The 22921-nt window shown below is 39.7% G+C and overlaps 1 protein-coding gene across 3 annotated transcripts in view; it reads right to left on the bottom strand.

Annotated features, from left to right (window-relative positions):
* Window positions 1–21443, bottom strand: part of dnajc6 (DnaJ (Hsp40) homolog, subfamily C, member 6) — a 53202-nt gene extending 31759 nt beyond the window's left edge. The window contains exons 1-3 of one of the 3 annotated variants that reach the window (XM_074667996.1): window positions 21135–21443; window positions 15248–15404; window positions 553–688 (exon numbers count right to left, since the gene is read on the bottom strand). In XM_074667996.1, the coding sequence (XP_074524097.1) occupies window positions 553–688; window positions 15248–15260 (149 nt within the window). In that variant the 5' untranslated portion in view covers window positions 15261–15404; window positions 21135–21443. Of the gene's footprint in view, window positions 1–552; window positions 689–15247; window positions 15790–21134 lie in introns of those variants that run through there. The other 2 variants (XM_074667994.1, XM_074667995.1) reach the window with 2 other exon arrangements.
* Between the last annotated feature and the right edge of the window lie 1478 nt (window positions 21444–22921).

The raw sequence follows: 22921 nt of genomic DNA, 5'->3' as shown, positions 1-22921 counted from the left end.
ATCTCACAGTTCATGTTACAGCAGCAGTTTACATCGACAGAGATACCACATTTCTGGTACAGCATTAACACAAACACTTTTACTTCTGTGTTTTAGTGTACATACAGCAAACTGTGTCTGCAACAACTGCAGGCCAGAACAGGGCATAGCGTAATTAGCATAAATTAGCATAAATGTTTCAACTTCCTTGTGTGGTGATGTTAGGATTTCTGTGAGAGGCTTGTACATCCCAACCGATGCAAAAACTGAGAAAAGCGTTAGTTCAGTCAAGCCTCCACTTTTACTTCAGCTTTGTGTCTTGGGCCTTTGTCACTGTGCTCTGCTGCCTGGACTTTTATATGTGTTCACATGAGAGAGGGGAGATGTGCTCTTCCCACCTCCAGCTTTGGTATTCCACAAAGGCCTGCAGTAGGGCAGGACCAAATCCAACTTTCACATGCAAATAAAATAATTTATTTCGATCTAGTCAGGCGAAGTCTGGTTCCCAGCAGTCAGTGTAGTATCAACAAGTAAAAGTAGATTATCATGTGTATGAATGAAAATATAACTTACGTGGAAACCTGAGACATGACCTTTGTGGAGGTGTCCTTCAGCGTGTCTTTCAAGTTGTCTTTAAAGTTGCTGAAGAACTTCCCTGCTCCTCCCTTCACCATATCCAACAGTCCTCCGCCATAGTTGGCGTCCATATCTGTGAACAGAGGGCATTTGGCAAATCATAGCAAAGCACTTATACTCATACATAGAATGACAGGCAAGGTGCATTTTTACATTTTTATTTGTCTTTTCAAGCTCTATGCAGATGATGTGCTTTGCTGCTTTTACAATGTGTGCTAAAATGTGACTGTTCAAATCCAAATTGTTGTAGAGAAATGTGACATTTTACGCACACAATAAGTCCAACTATCAGAAACAAAAAATTCCAAGCTGTGATTTGGAAAAATACATCCTATTTTATGCAGATGATGTGGTTGATGTGCCGAATAAACATGATCCTTCAATCTCAAACTGTGCCCATATTTACAAAGCAGCCTAAGGCTTAAAGTAGCTCTTAGTGACGTCATTCTTAAAAAAATCTTAGAATTCCTCAAATTTGAAGATTTTTCGTAGTATTTCCCCTCCGTAGGATAAAAGTTATTCACAAAGCGACTCAAGCCTTAAGAGAGGAGGATGTTCAAGAATCGTAAGAGTGGACGCTGATCCTGGTGTCGGACTTTCCCAACACGCTAAACACAGTTTCTGCCACCTGAGACAGCTGTTTAGCTGCTGAACCACCCCCTTAATAGTCAAATAAATGAGCATATGAAAACATTCATACAGTTATTAATATCAAAGGAACTAATGTCAGCAGGCAAAGCCTAAACATTGGCCTACAAAACTGTATGAAAACAACTTATGTTTGCACTTGAATCTTTGCTTTCTCTTAGGATTACTGCACAGCGCTTCTAACACACAATGTGCGCGCAAGGATAGGGAACGACACATTGATTTGTTGGGCAATGTGCTCCCAAGTCTGCTGGGACACAAGCTCCCTCTTAACACTCCTTTATTCTCCTCCACGAGCTGTGCCAACAGCAGGACCTGTTTAGTTCTTTTTTGATCCATTTTGTTCATTGATTTGGTTTTTCTGCCAAATCAAACCGCTTTTTAAAAGGACGCCAGTAATCACAGGAATTGATGACAGCTGAGTCTGGATCCAATATTAATATCAAACACATTTAGAAGTGAAATGAGCAGCATGGACAGTAAACACAACAATAAGCAAATTAATATCATAGGCATTTGAATGAGGTAGGTTTCAACATTTTGAAACTGTGCCACAATTAATTAATTGATCTGAGTTTCATCATAATACAAAATTAATGTCACAATTACATATTTCTCAATCCAATCCAAGTTAGATCTGTTGATTTTACTGTCCATACTAAGATTCCTTGCCATGAATTTTTAGGCTAAGTTAGCAGCCTTCTGAAAGGACTCTTGAGAAGCTATTCGAATACAGGCCCTGGATTTTAAGGGGTTTAATTTGACTCAAGTGTGGCCCACATGAGTCACTGCGCATCATACCAAGTAAACACATGTGTAGGTGTAAAGCCGTGACAGACAGTGACACAAGAGACAGGACACACACAACTGAGAGCTGTATTTTGCAGTGTGTTCGAGGGACTGAAGAGTAAGCAAGAGCTGGACTGTATTCAAGTGTCATATCTTAGTCAGCAAAGCTCTCCTGATCTGAGATCACTCTCCTGCTCTCTCCCCTTCATACTGTACAACCACAGAAGGCGACACACTGGGATCAGTGAAGATGAAACTTGGCAGTGCTGAGAAATCTGTAGCCTTAACCACAATGCAGGTGAGGGGAAAAAAACACTCTCAGCTGGGAATTTTCAGCATGACAGTCGACAGGGTTCACCAAAACTGCCTTTCACTTTCTGTTCTCTGGAAACCACCCACAGAAAAACCAGCAGTCAATCATTTTGTGCTTGAGCTGTAGAGCTTCAAGTGACAAGGGTGAACCGGATTTCTGAAGCCAAGGTTGTTGTAATGAGGACTTTGAGTTTTATGAAACTGTCCAACCTTAGCGAGTCCAGAAAAATAGAAAGTTTTGGGTCAGGCTTTAGCAGCTGTGTGCTCAGATGGGGTTTGTTTTTTTGTTTTTAAATGTAATTAACTTTGAAGTCTGCAGTCTGGGAGCTTTTGTGTGGAAGTAAAATTAAACAGAGAAGAGAAGACCGAGAGTGTAGACTTGATGTTGTATTAGCAAGGAGAGCAAAAACTATATTGTTCATCAAAGGCAGACATCCCACAGATTTGGGATGAGTCACCTTTTGTGGCCTAGATAACCTTTCTAATCTTATTTTTAACACAAACTTTAAATAAAGCTGTGGAAACAGAGGGACTGAGGAAATACTTTGTTGAAAATAAATGTCTCAGAATCTGGAAAAAGACAGACTCTTTCCTCTACTTATATTTAGCAGTGAAAGAGTGTGTCCCTGTTCATTCAGCCAGCTGGTAAAATTGAGAAGGAGAGTTTTGAGGCAGATGGTTCATTATGATGTGATAGTATCATGAGCTGGTAGTTTACTGTAAAGTTATTGCTCCTAAGAGCCTAACTTTGGCAGATTAGCTAATTTGCTCTAAGAGGAGGTGTCTGCTGTTTTCCAGTGGATCATTGGGCTTTTATTTTGCACAGACCTTTAAGTCTTGTTTTTGAAATACTTCTAGAACCGGAAATGTCCCCAAAGACTTCATGATTCTATTTGTTCTTTGCTGTAGAAATAAACATGTTAAGTTGCCAGGTTTTGTATTTTTAAACAACTTTTGTGCTGAGATGTTACTTAACTGTTGATTTTAACAGCAGACTTTCACACTCAGGCGCACACTCACAGAGATGTTCCAAACACTGTAAGAGAAAAATCTATCTAGAGAGAAGCAGGAGGGTGAGAAAAAGTTCTTTGATCAATAATGAACTCTTTCACTGACTTTCCCTTCTTTCCCTCGTCACAAAGATAACTTGTCTATTTCTTTTCTTTCTTTCATGAACTGGTTCCCACCAAGCTGAACCATGAGTCAAAAAGATATAACCAAAGAAGCATGCAGCATGAAAAATTACCTAAAGATCAATTCATTGCTGGACAGCTTTTAAATTTTACTCGTTCTTACATTACAGCTTTAATCGGAAGGAAGATTTTAGATCTTTTAACACCTAATTGTGCCCGAACAGGGGGCCTTTCCTAATTTCACTTAAGCCTGTTGTGTAATCTCAAACCCCTTTTCTTTTCTTTTCTTTTCTTGAATTCTACACATTGTAATAGTCTTTGTTTCTTTTGCAACCTGACATTTAAAAAATTAAAAAATATTAAGATTCTGTGACTAGCCTAATATTTCTGAAGCTTTCTTTGAGAATTAATTCTTGAGGCTTTAAGTGCTGCATTAATTTTTTTTTTGCTAATACTGATTTTGCTTTGTCACCATCACAAAAGAAATAGCAAGAAGCATAGCCAATGATGTTTGAGGTGTCCATGTTTTACCTGGGACTTAAGGTCTGCTCACACCAGAGCGTCAGTTCTGCAGAGTTTCCGCTCTTTATTTTGTTGTTTAGTCCGCTCAAACACTTCATTTAAGGGGAGGAAAAACCTTTTTAGGAATCGGTTCTCAGAGGGAAGAGATCCATAGTGTCTATCCAGGCAAACAGCCTTTTTGTTTGTATTTTTTTACCAGCACTCTTTGCTACTTGACTTGAAATGTTGCCTCCGATGTACTAGCTTTGTTTTTAGTAGCGCCAGACCGATTAATCGGCGGGCCGATTAATCGGCTGGCCAATTAATCGGGCCGATCATGCCTGTCACCGGTTAATCAACATCAGCCAAAATGTAGCCGATTATATAAAATTTTACTCCGCGGAGATTCTGTCGCTCCTGCTCCTGTGTGTCTGTGTGTTGGGCTGCACACTGCCCGAGTGCCTGCCCCTCCGTCCACCATTATCTAATGTAAGACTATAGAACGACGTTTTAACGTCCTGTTAGTTGCTCATTGTGTGTTTACAGTTTGACTTTTTTTTCTACTTACAGTGTTAAAAGTTTAACTTCTTTATTTGTTATTGTGTTTACAGTTTGACTTCTTTATTTACTATTGTGTTTACAGCTTGTTCTTATTTATCATTGGTTAACACTACAGTTCTTATGTTGACAGTTTTATAACGAGTTCCTTGTTTTAATTTAATAGTGTTCTGTCTCTGTCTTGAATCATATGGGTGTTATAATGATTTGTGATTATATACAGTATAAATCCTGTGTATATCAATTGATTAATTATATACATCAGCCGATATATTCGATATCGGCTTTTTTTTGCCCCCAGTATCGGTATTGGCACAAAAAATCCCATATCGGTCGGAATCTAGTTTTTAGCTGCATTACCAGCAACAGGGTACAAAAGTTTAGATTTGAAAATAACTTGTGTACATTCTGAAGAATTGTTTTGCTGGTAAACATTTCAATATTTCATAGTTTAAATAAATATTAACTTCAGTAATCCATCTACTCGTTTTTTGCCTTTTAACCAAAACATAACCAGTCATATTCTACAGTGGGGCATGCAGGGTATTGTTTAACGCTGGTAGCAGATCGGTATCAGTATGGGTTTATACCAAAGCCCAGGTATTGGTATTGGTATCAGAACCAGAAAAGTTGGATTGGTGCATCCCTAGTCTTTACTCATAAAATGTTCAACTAATCGTGATTTTGATTCAAGGCGATATAGTCCAGCACTAATTCTAGGCATGACTCTACAGAGACATGCAAACTGCTGTTTCACCACAAAGTTTGCTCTATTTTTAACCTCCTTACTATGCAAATTTCCCAGCCGGTGAGCATGACAGCACATATTAGCAAAACCTGAGTCTTGCTCTCCCTTGAAATCCAGAGCTCCATAAATTCAACCTGGATCTGCCAATCATGTTGCACCGCTGAAGAAGCAGCTGCAGTGACGGAGGGGGAAAAAAAGAGATAGACGAGGAAAATCAGGAACATGACTGAGAGGAAAAGGTTTGAGTTTTGTCTCGAGGGATCAATTTGTTGCTGGAATATGTCTCCCTCCTCCTACAGCTCCAAACCTTTCTCCCTCAATATCCGGCTTGTGTGAATGACACAGATGGATTTGTACACACAACATTAAGCCCAACAAGAAAGCATATGACACTGCTCTCTATCTCAGCTTCACATCACACTGAGAGGTTTTGTCCTGGACCTGAATAACTTAATTACAGATTCTGCTGATTACACAAAGAGTGTATGATTAATAATCTATTAATTCTGCTCAATCAGAAGATTATTCTGTAGCTATGATGTGTCCTTTCTTGGATAACTCGCTTCCTGTGTCTATTTTATTTCTTTCTTGTCATATCTGTCTAATTCTGCTGGGTTTCTGCTCTATGTGCCTCTCTTTCTGAGGCCAGATGGATGTGGGAGTGAGCAGACTGCAGAGCCAGTTACAGTGACAAATGTTGCCATTACAGACACCAGGGGAGGCTCAGAAACAGGCAGGTAATCCAGCAGCAAAGCTCAGCCGCTCACAGAAAGAGGGAGCTGGACGTCAACCGAAAGAGAGCTCTTAGCTTTTCCAGAGAGACAGAGAAAGAGGATCAATGGATTGTTTGAAAGTGTCTCCCTCCTCGTGGAGTGCCAACCTTTAACCCTCACCACCAGGCTTTGTGTGAATGGGACAGGTGGATGCATGGGCACACACACACACACATGAAAGAGAGCATCCAAAAAGGCCTGGCAGACGAGACAGACATCTGACACTGGAGCCCACTGCAGCCCCCTTCCCCCTCGACCCCAATCCTCTTCCCTCATTGAGCCGCCCTCCCACCTTCCTCATCTTTTGTTTCACATCAGTGTTCATCCCGGGAGGCTGGCTGACTCCACAGAGCACTGCAGTGAGGTAAGCGCAGGACACACTCCACAACAGATGTGATCAATCAGTGGCCTATGGACCCAATCTGGCCCTTAAATTGACTCAATCTGGCCCTTTGATAATAAAGCGATTGGAGTAATTTTTTAAGCTTTAGCTACTGGCTGTTAGGGTGGTTGAAGAGATTCAAACTCTGTAAAAATGTTATGAGCAATATTGTGTACAAGAAAACAATTTCATGTCTGTTTACATTGATCGAAAACAAGATAACCAACATTTTATTACCTCTGCCAAGGAGGTTGTGTTTTTGGGAGTTTGTCTGTTTGTGAACAACATAACTCAAAAAGTAACAAATGGATCTTGATGATATTTTCAGGAAATGTTCAAAACGGGATAAGAAAGAAGTGATTAAATTTTGGAGGTGATCTGGATCACTAACTGGATCCAGCATTCTTTATCATTTTGAGATAGGGCTGATTTCACTATATGTGTATATAACTCCACGATAAATAGTTGGATTGCTTTGAAAAACAATACAAGACAACGTCACGATAATTTCTGACAGATGTAAAGTACGATCCATAGACTGTATAAAACATGGACGTAGTCTCGCCGACGTCACCCGTCTGTTTCTGAAATGGAAAATGAAGCACATTGGCTATAGCGGCCATATTGGTAGTGGCAAGGGCTTCGCCTACAGCCATAGGACACCGGCCGTCACATGACCCTGAGCTGTGCCTCTGTTTGGGGGAGCTCGCGATCTTAATATCCTCTGAACAGCCGCGTTAGATAAAAATTCACCCCCTGGACAGTGGGAGCGGGAAGTAAAATTAGCGACTCAGACAGGAGACGTTTTTTGAACCAGGCTGTAAATAGGTTCATTTCTGCTTTGAAAATGCCTTTTTTTGGCTTGGTGCGTATGTGACTTCCGCTACTTCCTGAGCCAGCCAGGTCTGCGCTTTCTGAGTGCTTTTCTAGTTGATAATAAATTAATTCCAAAGATTGGTCCAACCTGTTTTGAAGCAGAGAGACTTTCAGCTCTTGAAGTTGAATTAGAGAAAAGATGCAAATGTAGTTTTCCAAACAACTGAAAAGTACGTATTTTCAACATTTAGATTTAGAGTTTTATAGCTTTAACAAAGGAAATGTGGCCTTTTGCACTTGAGTAATTGTTCAAATTTTTCCCTTTTAGCATTAAGCACCGGCGCTACATGATTAATCTAACTGAAAAGCAATCACGATGTGGTGTATTATAAGAGGCCTTTGATTGTTTGGAGTCTGTGTGTTTCTGTGCACCTTGTTTGTGTGGTCAAATGACTGTTCAGCAGAAAAGACCAACAAGCAAACTGACGCTGAGTGGACGGTGACAAACAAATGGAATGTATGCCCACTAGCAATATTTCAAAAGAGTGTGCAAAGTTTAAAATACAATACAACTAATTTGTATCAACACATGAGACAGCACAGAGATAAGTATGATAAATGCACAAAAGCCTTAGACAGCTGAAGGTTGTCAAAGCCAAATAAAACCACAGCAGAGCAGAATCACAGAAACCTTTGTAATTGTCGCTCCATACAACTGGACATGGAGACACAAAGAAATCCCTCTGAATCCATAACAAACTAACTTCAAAATTCAAAATGTTTTAACTGAAATGTTATGGTGTCAGTTGAAAAAGATGCAAATTTCATTTTTCATGGCATGTTCCTTGCTTTATATATTTTTACATTTGACTGATATCAGCTCATGTAATCCCATGCAGGATGAGCCAAACGGATAAATAAACACAAAATGAACAGAATAATTAATTAGTGACTGTTTGCTCCAGACCACAGACGAATATTAGCTGCTGCTCCAACACTTGATTAATCTCAGATGACAGAGTGGAGTTCTGTAATAAGGATGAAGTGTCAAAACAAATGACTGAATTCAATAGAGCATGTATGGGCTTTGTCACCAGATTAATGACAAACAGATGGGTTACAGCATGCACCTTCAACATTATTAATAATCTTTTTCAGTTTTTATTGAACTCCTCAGGCTTATGATTCATCATTCATGGTCAGTTGAATGAAGTTTGGTGCTTCTGAGTTTATTCTCTTAACCACTGATCTATGAGATTACAGTCATTAAAGAAAGAGTGTCTAATTAAAAGTGCAGGTTGAAGAATGAAAAGGCTTAAAAATGTGGTTTGTGGTTAAGATTCCTCAAAACTTGCCAGTAAATAAGTTTTTATAGAATGGATTTTGGAATCTTTATTATTTTATGCATATATTCTTCATTGTTTAGAATGCTGGGCACTTTATAGCTGTCAAAAATGCTGTAATGCTGTAAACTAATGTAAGTCTAGTTGAGACTGTATGTGAAGTAGTTTAAATTAAAAAAAAAGATTTAGCGTTCAACAAATTGTGGTGTATACTATAAGGTATCCAATTTTGGTATGAATCTCATCATACTTTTCAACACACAAATGTGTACTCTGTTAAAATATACTTCTTAAGATAATCTTAAAAACTTTGCATATTTACAAAATGCGTTCATATCTTTCAACACATAATTTTTAACACCTAATCATAGTCTAGAGTGAACTGTGAGGTACTTTGTTCACCTGTAGTAAGAGGTACGGACAATTTAACATAAATTCACAATTGTTTTGAAACCTAAATACAATAGCCTAACATGAACACTAACTTGAGACTTCTGACTATTGGCTGAAAACTTTTTTTTATATTTGGGCTTTTCATGCCTTTAATGAGATAGGAGGGGACAGTGGTTAGAGAAGGAAAGAGGGCGAGGGTGGGAAGCGACATGCAGGAAACAGGCTACAGGCTGGATTCAAACCCGGGCCAAACACTCATGGGCGAACCCTGTGGGACAAGACCCAGACCTAGGCCATCTGCACCCCGAGAAATAAAGTTTTGAGCATATTCCAACATATTTTTGGTGGGAGATTTCACATAATTTGCTAAAATGTGTGCCTTAAAGGAAACAGTTAAAATATTCACATTGTGGGTCAAAAATAAGTGTTTCCAAAGACTTTTTGGTACTTTTGGATCTAAAACGAGCCCTGAAAATGGTATAAAAGCATGTAAACAGGACTTCCGGGTTACGACATGAAGTAACTAGACGCACGGTAGAATCACTCTCCCAGACAAGTCGCAATTCATATCTAAATCATCTTTATACTCACTATTGCTTGATGAAAACAGATAAATGGAATTGGGAAGAACACGTCGAAGCCAAAAACCCGACGAAAGAGAGCCTATAAAACAGAAAAACACGACGACAGTCAGAGATAGCAGCGGGAAATCGGACCCCGGCAACATGGCGCCTGCGGACATAATAAAGGCGATCAACGACCTCAAAACTGATCTAAAGGGCGATAATAATGCTCTGCGACAAGAAATCAATCACCTGGGACAAGAAATCAACAGTAAACTGGATATGCTTGGGACGGAAGTACGTAACCTGTCGGACCGAGTGGAAGAAGCAGAGTCCAGAGTGGAGGTAGTGGAGAGATGGGCGACTGAGGCAACCGAGGCCCTAACCTACTGCCTGAAGCAGCAAAAAGCCCTGCAACATAAAGTCAACGACTTAGAATCACGCTCCAGGCGCAACAACATCCGCATCTTCGGAGTAGCTGAAGGAGAAGAGGGGGAAGATTCTGTACCGGAGTTCATCGAGGCGCTCATCCGGAGCAAGCTGCCAATCCCGGGTGATATGGAGTTAAATATACAGCGCGCCCACAGGTCCGGTGCTCGGAAGCCCGCTGCAGATAAGCCCCCGAGAGCATTCATCATTAATTTTCAAGAATTCACCACCAAAGAAAGGGTCTTAAAAGAGGCGTGGAAAAAAAATAAGAACGAAAAGATCCAGCTGAATAACAAGACTCTTTATTTCGATCATGACTACTCGGCAGAAGTGGTCAAAAAACGAAAAGAATATAACGAGATCAAAAAGGCTCTGAAGGTGAAAGGGGTTCGTTTCCAAACGCCATATGTAAACATGCGCATCCACTGGGAGACGGGAGCTCGGCTTTACAGCAGCGCTGAAGAGGCAAGAGTGGAGCTGAGAAGACGAGGATTCACCGTGGAGGAGGCGACACCGGCCGAGGGGGAGCCTGACATTGGAGTACGTTTGGGAGAGCTGCTGGGGTCGTGGCAGAAGGTAACGGGTCATCGCGAGGCAGAGGACGACGTCACCCGGAGAGCGCGGTACAAACTTAAAAGTTTCCAAAGTGATCATGCCGCTCAGAGAGATGGTCCCCAGCACAAAGGAGGTAAATGATGAACTAGAAGTTATTACAGGACGCTGGAGTGATCATTGCCACTACAAAACTGAAATTTAAAAACTGGTTTGGACTAAAGATCAGGCTTAATTTGGGTTATATTGTTAATAAATGTCTGGGAGAGACAACTTATTTTTCAGTAGCCTTTGTTGGACTTTAGGATGGCAGAGTTAGGCACTTTAAACAGCCTTGCCACCCAATACATAGGGCCCCATCTTAGAGATGGGATCAACCCTCGACCCACCAACAGGGTCTTGGTGAGGAGTTTTTTCCCCACAGTGTGGAGGTCTGTTTTATACTATGTTCAGTTGACTTTGTTCTGTTACTGTTCTTGTTGTTCTTTTTTTGGGGGGTTGCCTGGGGGACAACGCTACTTCAAGGCTCTTCTTGTTCTTCTTTGTTCTAAAGATAATGTCATGTAATCTGAAAATAGCTTCACTGAATGTAAATGGCTTGGGTAGCCCGGTTAAGAGGAGTAGGGTGCTGGCAAAAATGAGGAAAGATAAATCCCAAGTATTGTTCTTACAAGAGACACACATGTCAAACCTGGAACACAGTAATCTAAGAAAGTTTGGTTACTCCAACACATACTATAGCTCGTGTAAAAAAAACAGTAGAAAGAGAGGTGTTGTGATTATGATATCTAATGCATTAAACTTTGACCTGATTAAAGAAGAAAAAGACGATGAGGGTAGATACATAATAATTAAAGGCAGGGTGGATAATGTCTTGATCACATTTGCAAACGTTTATGCTCCTCCAGAGAGTAACAGATCCTTTTTCAAGAGAGTATTTGAACTGATTGTATCTGAGAGTGAGGGAATCCTTGTCTGTTCAGGAGATTGGAATACAATTTTAAACCACCAGTTGGATACAACAAGCAGGAACAGACATGGATCCTCAAAATCAAAAGATCTCAATAATTTAATAAGAGAGGCAGGCCTGATAGATGTCTGGAGAAGTATCCATACAACGGATAGGGAATTTACTCACTACTCAGCTACACACAAAGTACACTCTAGGCTGGACTTTTTCCTGATGAATAATACAGATAGACACAGAGTACATGAGTGCACAATTGGAACTGCAGATATATCTGATCATAGCATTGTTTATCTGAATATACATTTAAACAGCAAGCCAAGAAACACGTTATGGAGGCTGAATATCAGTGTTTTAAATAATAAAACTATAGTGGAAGAAATTAAAAAGGAAATTATCGAGTGTATACATGATAATAAGGATGACCAGATCGAACCAACTATAATCTGGGACACGGTCAAAGCAGTTATGAGAGGGAAGTTGATATCAAGAACAGCTCATTTGAGGAAAATCAGGAGATTAAAATATGATCAATTAGAAAAAGAACTAGAAAAGCTAGAGAAACAACTACCTACAAATGACAATAAAGACATCATAGGAAAACAAATTAAAGACACAAGGAAACAGATAGAAAACTTAATCAAAGATGAAATAGAAGTTAAAATGAGATTCATGCAGCAAACCTTTTATGAATCAGGCCCGAGGGCAACACGAATATTAGCGAGGCGTCTTCGAACACAACAAATAACAAATTCAATTCATAAGATTAGGGACCCTCTATCAAACATATTGACATATGAACCAGAAGCAATTCATAGAATCTTTAAAAACTACTACGAGACCTTATATTCACAGCCTGAGAACTCTGATGAAGAGAGAATTAAACAATTCCTGATCTCACTTGATCTCCCCTCAATAGGCTCAGAGCAAAATAGATATTTGACTGCCCCTATCACAAAAGAGGAATTAGACAAAGCCATAGGTAGACTGGCGACGAATAAGAGTCCTGGGAGCGATGGTTTTCCAAATGAATGGTACAAAAAGTTCAAAGAAGTCCTAACTCCAGTGTTATTGGAATCATTCAATTGGACACTTGAGAAGGCTATAGCCCCTCCATCCTGGAAGGATGCTGTGATATCTGTCATTCCCAAAGAGGGGAAAAACAAAGAGTTTTGTGAATCATATCGCCCAATTTCTATTTTGAATGTTGATTATAAATTGTTCACATCCATTATCACGAAAAGATTGGAGCTTTTCCTACCTGACCTGATACATGAAGACCAGACGGGGTTTGTAAAGGGTCGCCAAACACAGGATAACATCAGGCGCACTCTTCATATCATAGATCACATTAATAAACACCATACAAGCGCTGCCCTGATCAGCTTAGACGCTGAAAAAGCATTCGACAGGGTCAGTTGGGATTTTTTGTATAAAGTTCTAGAGAGGATGGGATTCAACGATAAATTCATTAAATGCATAAAGGCACTATATACAGACCCCTCAGCCCGAGTTAAAATTAATGGACACCTGACAGACGCTTTTAAACTGTACAGAGGGACACGACAGGGATGTTGTGCTAGTCCTGCCCTCTTTGCAATATTCATAGAGCCACTTGCTCAAAAAATTAGACAGGAGAAAGAGTTGAGAGGTGTTATGGTAGCAAGAGATGAACACAAAATAGGCCTATTTGCTGACGATATAATTACCTTTCTTCAAGACCCAAACTCAACGTTCACTAATTTAGTAAAGGTAATGGAAGATTTTGGAATTATGTCAGGCTACAAATTAAATATGTCTAAAACTCAGGTTTTAACGTTCAATTACAAGCCAAATAAAGAAATAAGGAAGAGATATAACTTCAACTGGAATGCAAAGTCAGTAAAATACTTAGGAGTGACAATAACTCAGGAACTTAAAAGCACTTATGAGATAAACTACAAACTAATAAACGATAATATTCAAAGAGATGTGGCAAAATGGTCAAAACAAACAATCGATTTTAGTTCAAGAATAGAGGTGGTTAAAATGAATCTCTTGCCTAGGTTGTTATATCTCTTCCTCTCGCTTCCAGTTAAAGTACCAGACTCACAATTCATGGTATGGGACAAGCTAATATCCAGGTTCATCTGGGCGGGGGCCAGGCCAAGGATAAGATTCAAGACCCTCCAGCTAAAGAAAGAAAATGGTGGACTGGCGTTGCCCAGCCTTAGGGAGTATTATTATGCAGCACAGTTAAGATATATAGCATACTGGTGCTCTCCGAGTTATCAAGCCAGATGGAAGGTCATTGAGATGAACCTGGATCAGGCCCCTCCACAGTCTAGATTAAGTGGAAAAGAACAGATGGTCTCACAGTGTGAAAACTCGATTATGAGAGAAACACTTAAAACATGGTATGATGTGGTTAAAAAATACAACTTAAAAGGAGACAGCAAGTTGCTGATGTGGCCCTCTCACACCTCCAAGTTCAGACCAGGAGCGTTAGATAACACCTTTGAAAAGTGGAGAGACAAAGGAATGACAGCCATATGTACATTTATAGACAACCAAAATTTTAAATCATTTAGACAGCTAAAAGATGAGTTTGGATTAGAAAATAGAGATCTATACAGATACCTTCAACTAAGACACTTTTATGAGACAGAAATAAAGAGGGAAATCTCAGTAGAAGGGAATGATGTGATTGAGGTGTTGACAGGTGCATATAAGCAAACTCCTCTAAAAATTGTCTCTAAACTATACAGAGGTTTATTAAAGCAACAGGGAAGAAATACAGAATACATAAAAGTGAAATGGGAAAAGGAATTTAACATTGTGTTGTCTGAGAGTGATTGGCATTCCATGTTCAAGACCCAACATACATCAACTAGTTCTAAAAGATGGAGGGAGTTTGGGTGGAAAAATTTAACACGTTTTTTTATTACACCAAAAATTAAAAATAAACAATTGGGTCAACAACAATACTGCTGGAGACAATGTGGGCAGTTGAATGCCAACCACTCTCATATATTTTGGTCATGTCTGAAAATACAAAAATTTTGGGATGGAGTTTTGAGAGTTATGGGCCAAATTTTTGGATATAGTATCCCTAATGATCCCCAGTTTTTATATCTTGGTCTGATACCAGATAATGTGATATTTAAAGAAGATAAATACCTGTTTAAGATCTTATCTCTTGCGGCTAAGAAAGCCATTACAAGAACCTGGCTGAGTCCGGAGCCACCTGGACTGAATCACTGGCTGGACATCGTGGAGGAAATCCGAATAATGGAACAAATGACCTACAAGCTACGAATCAAAACAGAACTTTACACTGCAAGATGGTCAAAGTGGCACTCTTATGTAGGAGAGTAGCGTTTGCACCCCCCCCCCCCCCCCCCCCCCCCCCTGATATTTTTGTTTTTACTGTATTATTGCTTTTGTATTCTTGTAAAAAATAAAGTTTAAAAATAAAGTTTAAAAAAAAAAAAAAAAAAGCATGTAAACACGTTTTACACTAATACATTGGCTCTGGTACATGCCTTAACTTGTCCTGCAAACAATAACCCAAACCATCACTTAGGTGGGGTCTTGTAGGCAGTATAAGCGCTAGAGGGGATCTCAGGAGCTGCATAGCATCATACAGGACTTTCTCTGTTGTGTTATAGCCTAGGCCCCATTAACTCTGCGTGAAACATCCCATCCCACTCAGGCACTCTCCACGTCAGCCAGTGGGCTCTTACCTGAGCTGTCCATGGTGCTGCAGTCCTCCTCTCTCAGCGGGCCTGCCTTCGGTCCAAGGGTGGCCGCTATGGAGCTTGCGAGTGTGCCGCTGCTGCCGCTGCTGCTGCCGCTGCTCCCTCTGCCGATGCTGAAGCTATCTCCACCGCTATCGACCAACTGCAAAGATTCATAGCCATCGTAACTGGTCTTTTTCTTGTAGGCCCCCAGCAAGCTCATAACCGAAGGACACTGAATCGCAAAAATAACGAAATAAAACACGAAAGAAGAAGACGTAGTAGGCTACGCTGCGCCGTAACCGCACCACCGCCACGAACACCACCACAGCCTCCGCCGCCGCCGGGGCTGCTACTGCCTCTGCCGGCTGCACCACATGTCCGAAGAGGAGAGAACGACCGGTCTCCTCTGTTTTATGTGCAAAGAAATACCCTGCTTGTCTCCCTCTTTCCCTCTCTCTCTGCCCGTTTATCGCCTCCTCTTTTCTCAGCAACACCGCATTTTACTACGACGCTACTGCTGCTAATACTGATGATGCTGCTGCTGCTGTCGCTGTGGTCCCCGACTGAGTAAAAGGGAAATCCACCCCAACACACAGCCCTCTGATGTCACTGCTGCATCTATTATTCACACAGGCGTTTCTAAAAGTTGTTCGGAATACGTCCAGAGCCTTGTTTTGGTCAGTATAGAGATATACAGATCGATCATTTTCATTTTAGTACCACTAAATTAAGGCTCTACAGACTATGTTTGGCTGCTTTAGCCTGAAATATGTTCACCTTATTAAAAATCCCCCAAATAAGCATTTTGAAATCACTTCAATGCCTAAATTTTATCCTGATATATAATTCTTACTTCAGAAATTGTAAATTAAAGTGCATCCTGCAACGTGCAATGACAATAACCACATCACTTTCCAGTCTAATCTTCAATTGACTGGATACAAAGACAATCAACAATTCTCCAGAATAGGAAATTAAATGTGTTTGATGATGTCCCCATGGTGCAGTGATATATTAAGTGGAAACAGAAAGACAGGATGCACAGGGCTGTCCTGAACGGTGGCCAAAGGTGGCCACTGGCTGCATGGGGCCCCCTCAAATTCAAACTGACCAACCCAAAAACTATGAGTCCTAAACTATGATAGGTTATTTTGCCCTGACATATGGGACTGGGGGGCTGTCACTTCTTCATCACTGACCAAACAGAACCAAGAAGGGGTGGGACTTCCTATATCATTTTGTCACCAACAATTGCAGAATTTAGTACGGAGGGGGAATTAACCACTTTTTTGAGGGAATACTTTTACATTATAAAGTTTCTGCCACTGTTTCCACATATTTTTTATTTAATTTTTTTACATTTTATCTTATAAATACTGTTGAATGGATATGAAATATGCAAAAGCTATTCAATGGACTTTACTGTCACTTCTAAAGGGAGTGGAAGTGCCTTAGAACAATTTTCTTGACCTGGCATCAGTTAACATCTTTGAGCAGTGCTCTGAAATTAAAGCTATGAGCACATTCAGCTCTGAATTATATTTGAATAAACCATTTGGGCTGTTTTTCATCAGACTTTTGGGAATTTTTTACCATTTCAGTGTTGCAAACTCACTTTTATAAGTCTTTAAATTGTTGCTTTTGACCTATACATCTTATATGAGTCTTGAAATAATGTAGATTAAGACTATAGTTTTAAGACTTGAAACTTGGACTTCATCTAGATCTTTCTTTCTGCATCTTTATCACATAAAACATCATTCAAAGGACTTTGAGTGTAAAAAATAGCACACATTTTAGACTTTGAAAGTCACTATTGTAAAAATGATGTATTTGGTTGTCAAACTTAATAGCTATCCAGTTAGCTCTCATGTGGAATAATAATTAAGATTCCAATTTTGTGCAGTGTCAGTGGCACAAAATGGGTGGGTTTGCCTTTGAAATGTCTTTCAGGCTTCAGCCTGCTTTGATTGTCCTATGAAGGAGTTTTCACAGCTAATCCAGCTGCAGCAATAACGATTGTTCAGTTTGAGTCTGGTTCTGCTTAATGTAGCTGCATGTGAAAGTAAGTTTTTCACACTACTATTGCAAAACAATGCAAAAGCTTGCTCGTGGGGAGCTTGTGTTGTGTCTCTTGAAATGAACTACTAACAATCCAGTGCTGTAATATTAAAAAAAGATTATTTGATTGTATGATAACTGATGGAGCCCTTGTATAATCAGACGCTCTCTCTGGGTATTGGCCATGTCAGAGGTCAGGAGTTTTGAGTTGCCATTTAACAAATTAATAAACCAATACAAAAGCTTCTTCTTGAGACATAAACGTTTGGTCTGATTTGATAAGTACTGGTTTGTGGATAGCACTAGACGCATGCACTATGTGTTTTGGTAAAGTGGATAATAACTTGTGTTTTTCTGGTGCAGATTAACAGTTATCAATATTTAAAAGTCTGCTCAAAAATAATTTGCAGTAACAGCTGAGAGGAAATAATTTCACAGGGACTAAAGGGTTAATCATCAAACCTCTTGCAATGACCCGATTCTTTGGCATAAATAAGAAGCACATTATGAGTCTGGTCTCATAATAGAGAATATTTATTGAGTCCTGTGGTGGAAATAGACAAGGACCCGGGGCTTTGTCTGCATAAAAAATTAAAATAAGAGCAGTCTTGTAGTCAGCACTGTGAGACAACAGCACCATGCTTTGTCAGAGAAAGGAAGCTCACTCTGCATCACAGGGAATTTTCTCTGCTTCAGCTCGACTAATAATAGCTTTGGATGTCAAAAGGCTCTTTGTAATTTAACCAAACTCTAACAGATTCTTAAATTTAGCTCCCAATTTGTGATGCTGGCTCCAGTGTTTTGTGTAATGACCCTAGATCAGTGAATGTGGGGCAGAAAAAACACTGACCACTGATGGCATGCTTCCTTCCTTGGCCTTGTCCCCTGGCAACTGAAAGCCAGCATGGTTCTGAAAAGAGGACATGAGCCTGGGAAACTCTTTTGGTCGAGCAGACGGAGCTCAAAGCACAGCGGGAACGGAATGTCCGAAAGGGAGGAACGAAACCCCCTCCGTCACCGGACGCAGAGTGCTGCCGCTCTATTGTAGAAAAAAAACAGCTTCCTGTCTTGTTCCTGACCGTGCCTACCAACATTTACCCCTTGATGATGGTTTTGGTTAAAGGCACCGGTGTAGAAAGGGGGTTACAATCTCTCAACCAAAGACTTGTGCATGAAAGTAACAAACTGAGATGAAATACTAAGAATTTCATAAATAGCTTATGCCATTTTTTTTTTCAAACAGGTTTTTAAGTCTACAATGAGACATCAGCATGTTCAAAGAATTATTTTACATCCCTCTTTTCAGTTTTTCTAATAAGCCATTAAATGCAACACTTCATTGTGTTATACTTGCTTTCATACTGACTTTAGGTTCATAACTTCAATAAATCTCTATAACCCCATTTACTGGTTCCTAGCCGTGATTCTTGAAGACAGCCTGAGGATTAATGATTATCCTCATAACAGTTAAAGCTGAATCCAGGAATCTGCTGCATCAGCTGCATGACCCACACAACAAGACAGACGGTGGACTTGAATCTGGGACTAAATCTGTGACCGTGTAATCCAAAGATTCTTGTTCAGTGTGGAAAACAAATGGATCATAGAGGATGAGTGTTTGCTACAAAGCATTTTTTTATAGGAGAAAATAACAAGTGTCCATGCTGCTCGAGGTTGCCACCAACACAGATCTGGCACCTGGCCTACTTTAGGAGCTGAAAGCTGTTGTATCTGTCCTTTTGGAGTAGAGCTGAACACGACACAGATTGTCAACCTGTGTGCTCTCAAATTTATTTGCTTTAGCCAAAACAGTCAGTCAGAGTCAAGAATCAGAATTAAGTCAAGTCAGAATTAAAATGCAGGACACATTTTACAAATTTGAATCCAAATCATATTTTGTACCAGGCTGTGAGCATTTTTATTTTTGCTTTGGTTGAGACTTATGAGCCAACCTCAAGTGGACAGTTTGGAAACTGCAGATTTTATCACTTCTATAAGGGCCTTTTCTCTCAAGACATGAGGAAGCTGCCATTAAGATTGTCACAATAAAAAAAGTCCTTTAAGGTAACAACAAGCTAACTCCTGCACAGTCTCACTGCCATTATATGTATGGCCAGTGCTTTGGTGCTTAAATGTTGACGATATTTTTTTAAAGTTAGTGCACAAGAGTTTGCTATTTTGTGTGGGCACACTCCTTTCCAACACTTGTGAAAAAGGAGATGTTGTGATGTATATATTTTGTGAATTTGAAAAACCACTAAAGTGTGGAATTTAATCTGATAAAAATCCGGCAGCCTTCACAACTGACCCTAACAGCAGGTTTCAAGATAAACCCCCATCTCTGAAAAAAATGAAGAGCTAATCATAATTTAGAATTAGGTTATTTTAGTGTGTTTAAAGCAATAAAATTAATGGTGAGCACAATTACAACAGTCTCTCATGTGACCCCTTAGGAAAATTAATTGCCCACCCTTGCATTAACCTAATTAAATAGATATGCAAGTCAGCTAAATTGCCAAATATTTTGTTAATTTAAGTACAGTACTGAGGCTTTTGGCTTCAGTATTTGAGTATTTAACTTGTGGTCTACAAAACTTATTTGAAAACTTCATATTTTTCATTTCACTGACTACATTTATGTCATGTTTTGGTCCCTGGTCACAGCGCACATTTAGTTGCCTAATACAAACCTACTGTAAAAACCACAATGTATTTTTTACTAGATATAATAATAATAATAATAATAATAATAATAATAATAATAATAATAATAATAATAATAATAATAATAATAATAATCCTGCATTGTAAAGAACAGGGTCACTAAATAAGCTACACTCAGAAAAACTGCACCACCTATATCAATAACAATAACAATACAAAGGTACCATGTTATTATTTCTGTCCACATTGGATCCATATGGGTCTGCACACTAAAGCTACTCACACCTCTCATTCACTGTGACTATAAAACGGAATATCCGTCTTTGAGTCAATATTTAATGCACCAAACAATAAGGCAGCAAAGGTGACTCAGTAAGTGATGATCTGCACATGAAACCACAGCAGGCTGTTAAGCTGATCACGTGACGCGCGTGACGCAGGTGGTGAATTGCTATTGGACAGTGCATGAGAGGACTCTGCTGTCCTCTTATTATAGAGCAAGGGCTAGCTGTGGATGATGAAGCTTCTCACTGTAATACCAATATTACTGGCACAGAATACTAAAACCAGGCCCAGACTCGACGTATCATTCGAAGGATCAAACTGACCTTCAGAACTGACGTATTGATCGTTTGTCAAAGGTGTCATGTGTCTCCTAAACCTTTTCCTGTAATGTCGTTTCCGAAATCATCAGCTGATATTAAACAGGAAACTCACATTAATTCTAGCCTGGGGGACATGTATCGTAATAGCAAAAATCGTGCTGGGATTTAAAAAAAAAAAAAAAAAACGATGTCAAAAAGGCGACACCTGAACACATAGTCAACATCTCCAGAACCAAAATAAACCAAATGATGTCATTCATGATGCTCGCGTTCGTGTCGTCAGTTAGGCCGTAAGCTGAGATATAATTTTGTTATTTAGGGTGAAAAAAACACGGAGTATTTCCCTCAGAGCAGGTGCATATTCATGTGTCCACCGAGCAGAGATGCACTGTGGGGGGAAGTGAATTTACAGGGGTAGCCAGTTATTATGTAACACCTCAACACAGATCGTGATGCTTCCTCTCTGTCTCTACCTGATCAGAGATGTAGCAGAGACTCTAAAGACATGTACTTACATCAATTTTGTAACAAAACATGAAAAATAATTCCGGTGACTTTACCTGCCAGAGCGCTTTCTACCATTCTCCCTGGAGCGCCTTCTTGTGCCGTGCTGAAGATGCGTTTTGAACCCCGGCTCCGCTCACGGACACCGACCTTTGATTTGTCATTCGCAGCAGCCAGGCAAAGGTCAAACCGTTAAACGTTTCCTGAGACACACTGCCCTACAAGGAATCACTCCGAGATAACCTATCAGTATCTTTTACAGAAACAGCGCTGGGATACGGCAGCATCATATAATCACATTTTGGCATACGAGCAACAAACAAGGTGCCGTGACAGCGATTAGTAGATCTCTAAGTTATGTGGATGGGTGCTATCGGTACGGCACGAGGCAGAGTGGATGTTCATAGATCTGTGCAGGAGAAACTGCGCCGCTCAGTGCATCGTGTCAGAGTTGCAAGTGAGATTGAGAAGGCCTGGTAAAATCTGGGATGGATTTAAGAGAGTGGCTGACTCATGGAAAACGGATGCGGAAAACCTCTGGTGATGATCTCCAATATCTCTTCTCTCATTGGTGCATTTCTACGGAAGCCCAAAGTAGACATTGATTTGACATTTTATTTGCACTGCTTGCAGATATGAGATTTTTCAAGATCTTGATTTGAATACCTCTTTACCTCAAGACAACAGTGCTGGGTTTTTTTTTTTTTTTGTTTGTTTTTTACCAGTATTACAAATATTTCATTTTTTTCTCCAGAACTTGATTTTTTTTTTTTTTTTATCTTTCTAGTGAAGATAACACCAGGTGAAGTAAATATGTTTTCCTGTGATAACAGGTTCACCTTACTGCAAGAACACAAGCTTTGTTCTCCCAAGATTAAATGATCCAGGAATAACTCATTGTTATTGGGAAACTATCATTGTTGCATTGTACCAAAATATACCAGAGTATATGAGTCAGGATCTTGAAAAATACCCAGAAACTTGCAACCAATACTAAAGAAACTATTCACAGTATGTAAATGCATGTTCACATATGCCTAAAATTTCTTGGTGTTTAACTGTGTCATAGGCGTCCACCTGAGTGTAAATGTAAACATACTGGGCTAAATTTAACATGTCTTACTGGAGAATAAACTTAGGGAAAGAGTTTGAGCCTTATACAGCCACTGGATTTACAGAAGTAAACAAAACATATGTTAAAAGTCATGGGTAGTGTTTGTCTGTAGACCCAGAGCCTAAAAATTGAGGGCCATGTGTTTAGGGCTGTAATTTGTAAGACTCTTGTTTGCGACTACACCACCTAGTGGTAGTCTATGAATACATTTTTATGCCTAATCAAATTTTTAAGTGTACATTTTTAGTGTGCAATGTAACTTTTTTAGTGTCTTCCTGATCTTGTTTCCAACAACTCCTCCTGGAGATGCAGCCCCAAGATCATGGTCCTGATGCTGCAGCCTCTAGCTCTGCAGATACTGGAAGTCACAGCAGTTACTATCATATTTATGTTAATTCTGGGTCATAGTGGCCCAGTATGAGTTAGATTTTTGAGCCAGCTGAATGATAACTGGGAATCAGTTTTCCAATGATCCGATGTGTATTCACTCATAACAGTCCTGGACTTGTTTCCATTCAGTGTTATTCATTAAACATATCTGTCACAACTACTTTTGATTGTCATGTTTGTTGCCATGACACATAATTACCACAAAGTATCCAGAATGTGTTTATAATTAGAGACAGTTAATACAATCTGAGGAAAACATTTATTTTTCAGCAACCAAAGCTACAAAACTGATATCAAATCTCATTGTTTGTCAGTGAGAGCAGTGAATTTTGGAATTCT

The sequence above is a fragment of the Halichoeres trimaculatus genome, unplaced genomic scaffold (genome assembly GCF_033239565.1).
Source record: "Halichoeres trimaculatus isolate MK-OKI-2021-1 unplaced genomic scaffold, fHalTri1.1 fHalTri1_scaffold_4, whole genome shotgun sequence".
Taxonomy (NCBI): Eukaryota; Metazoa; Chordata; class Actinopteri; order Labriformes; family Labridae; genus Halichoeres; species Halichoeres trimaculatus.
This window is presented reverse-complemented; position numbering and strand designations above follow the sequence as displayed.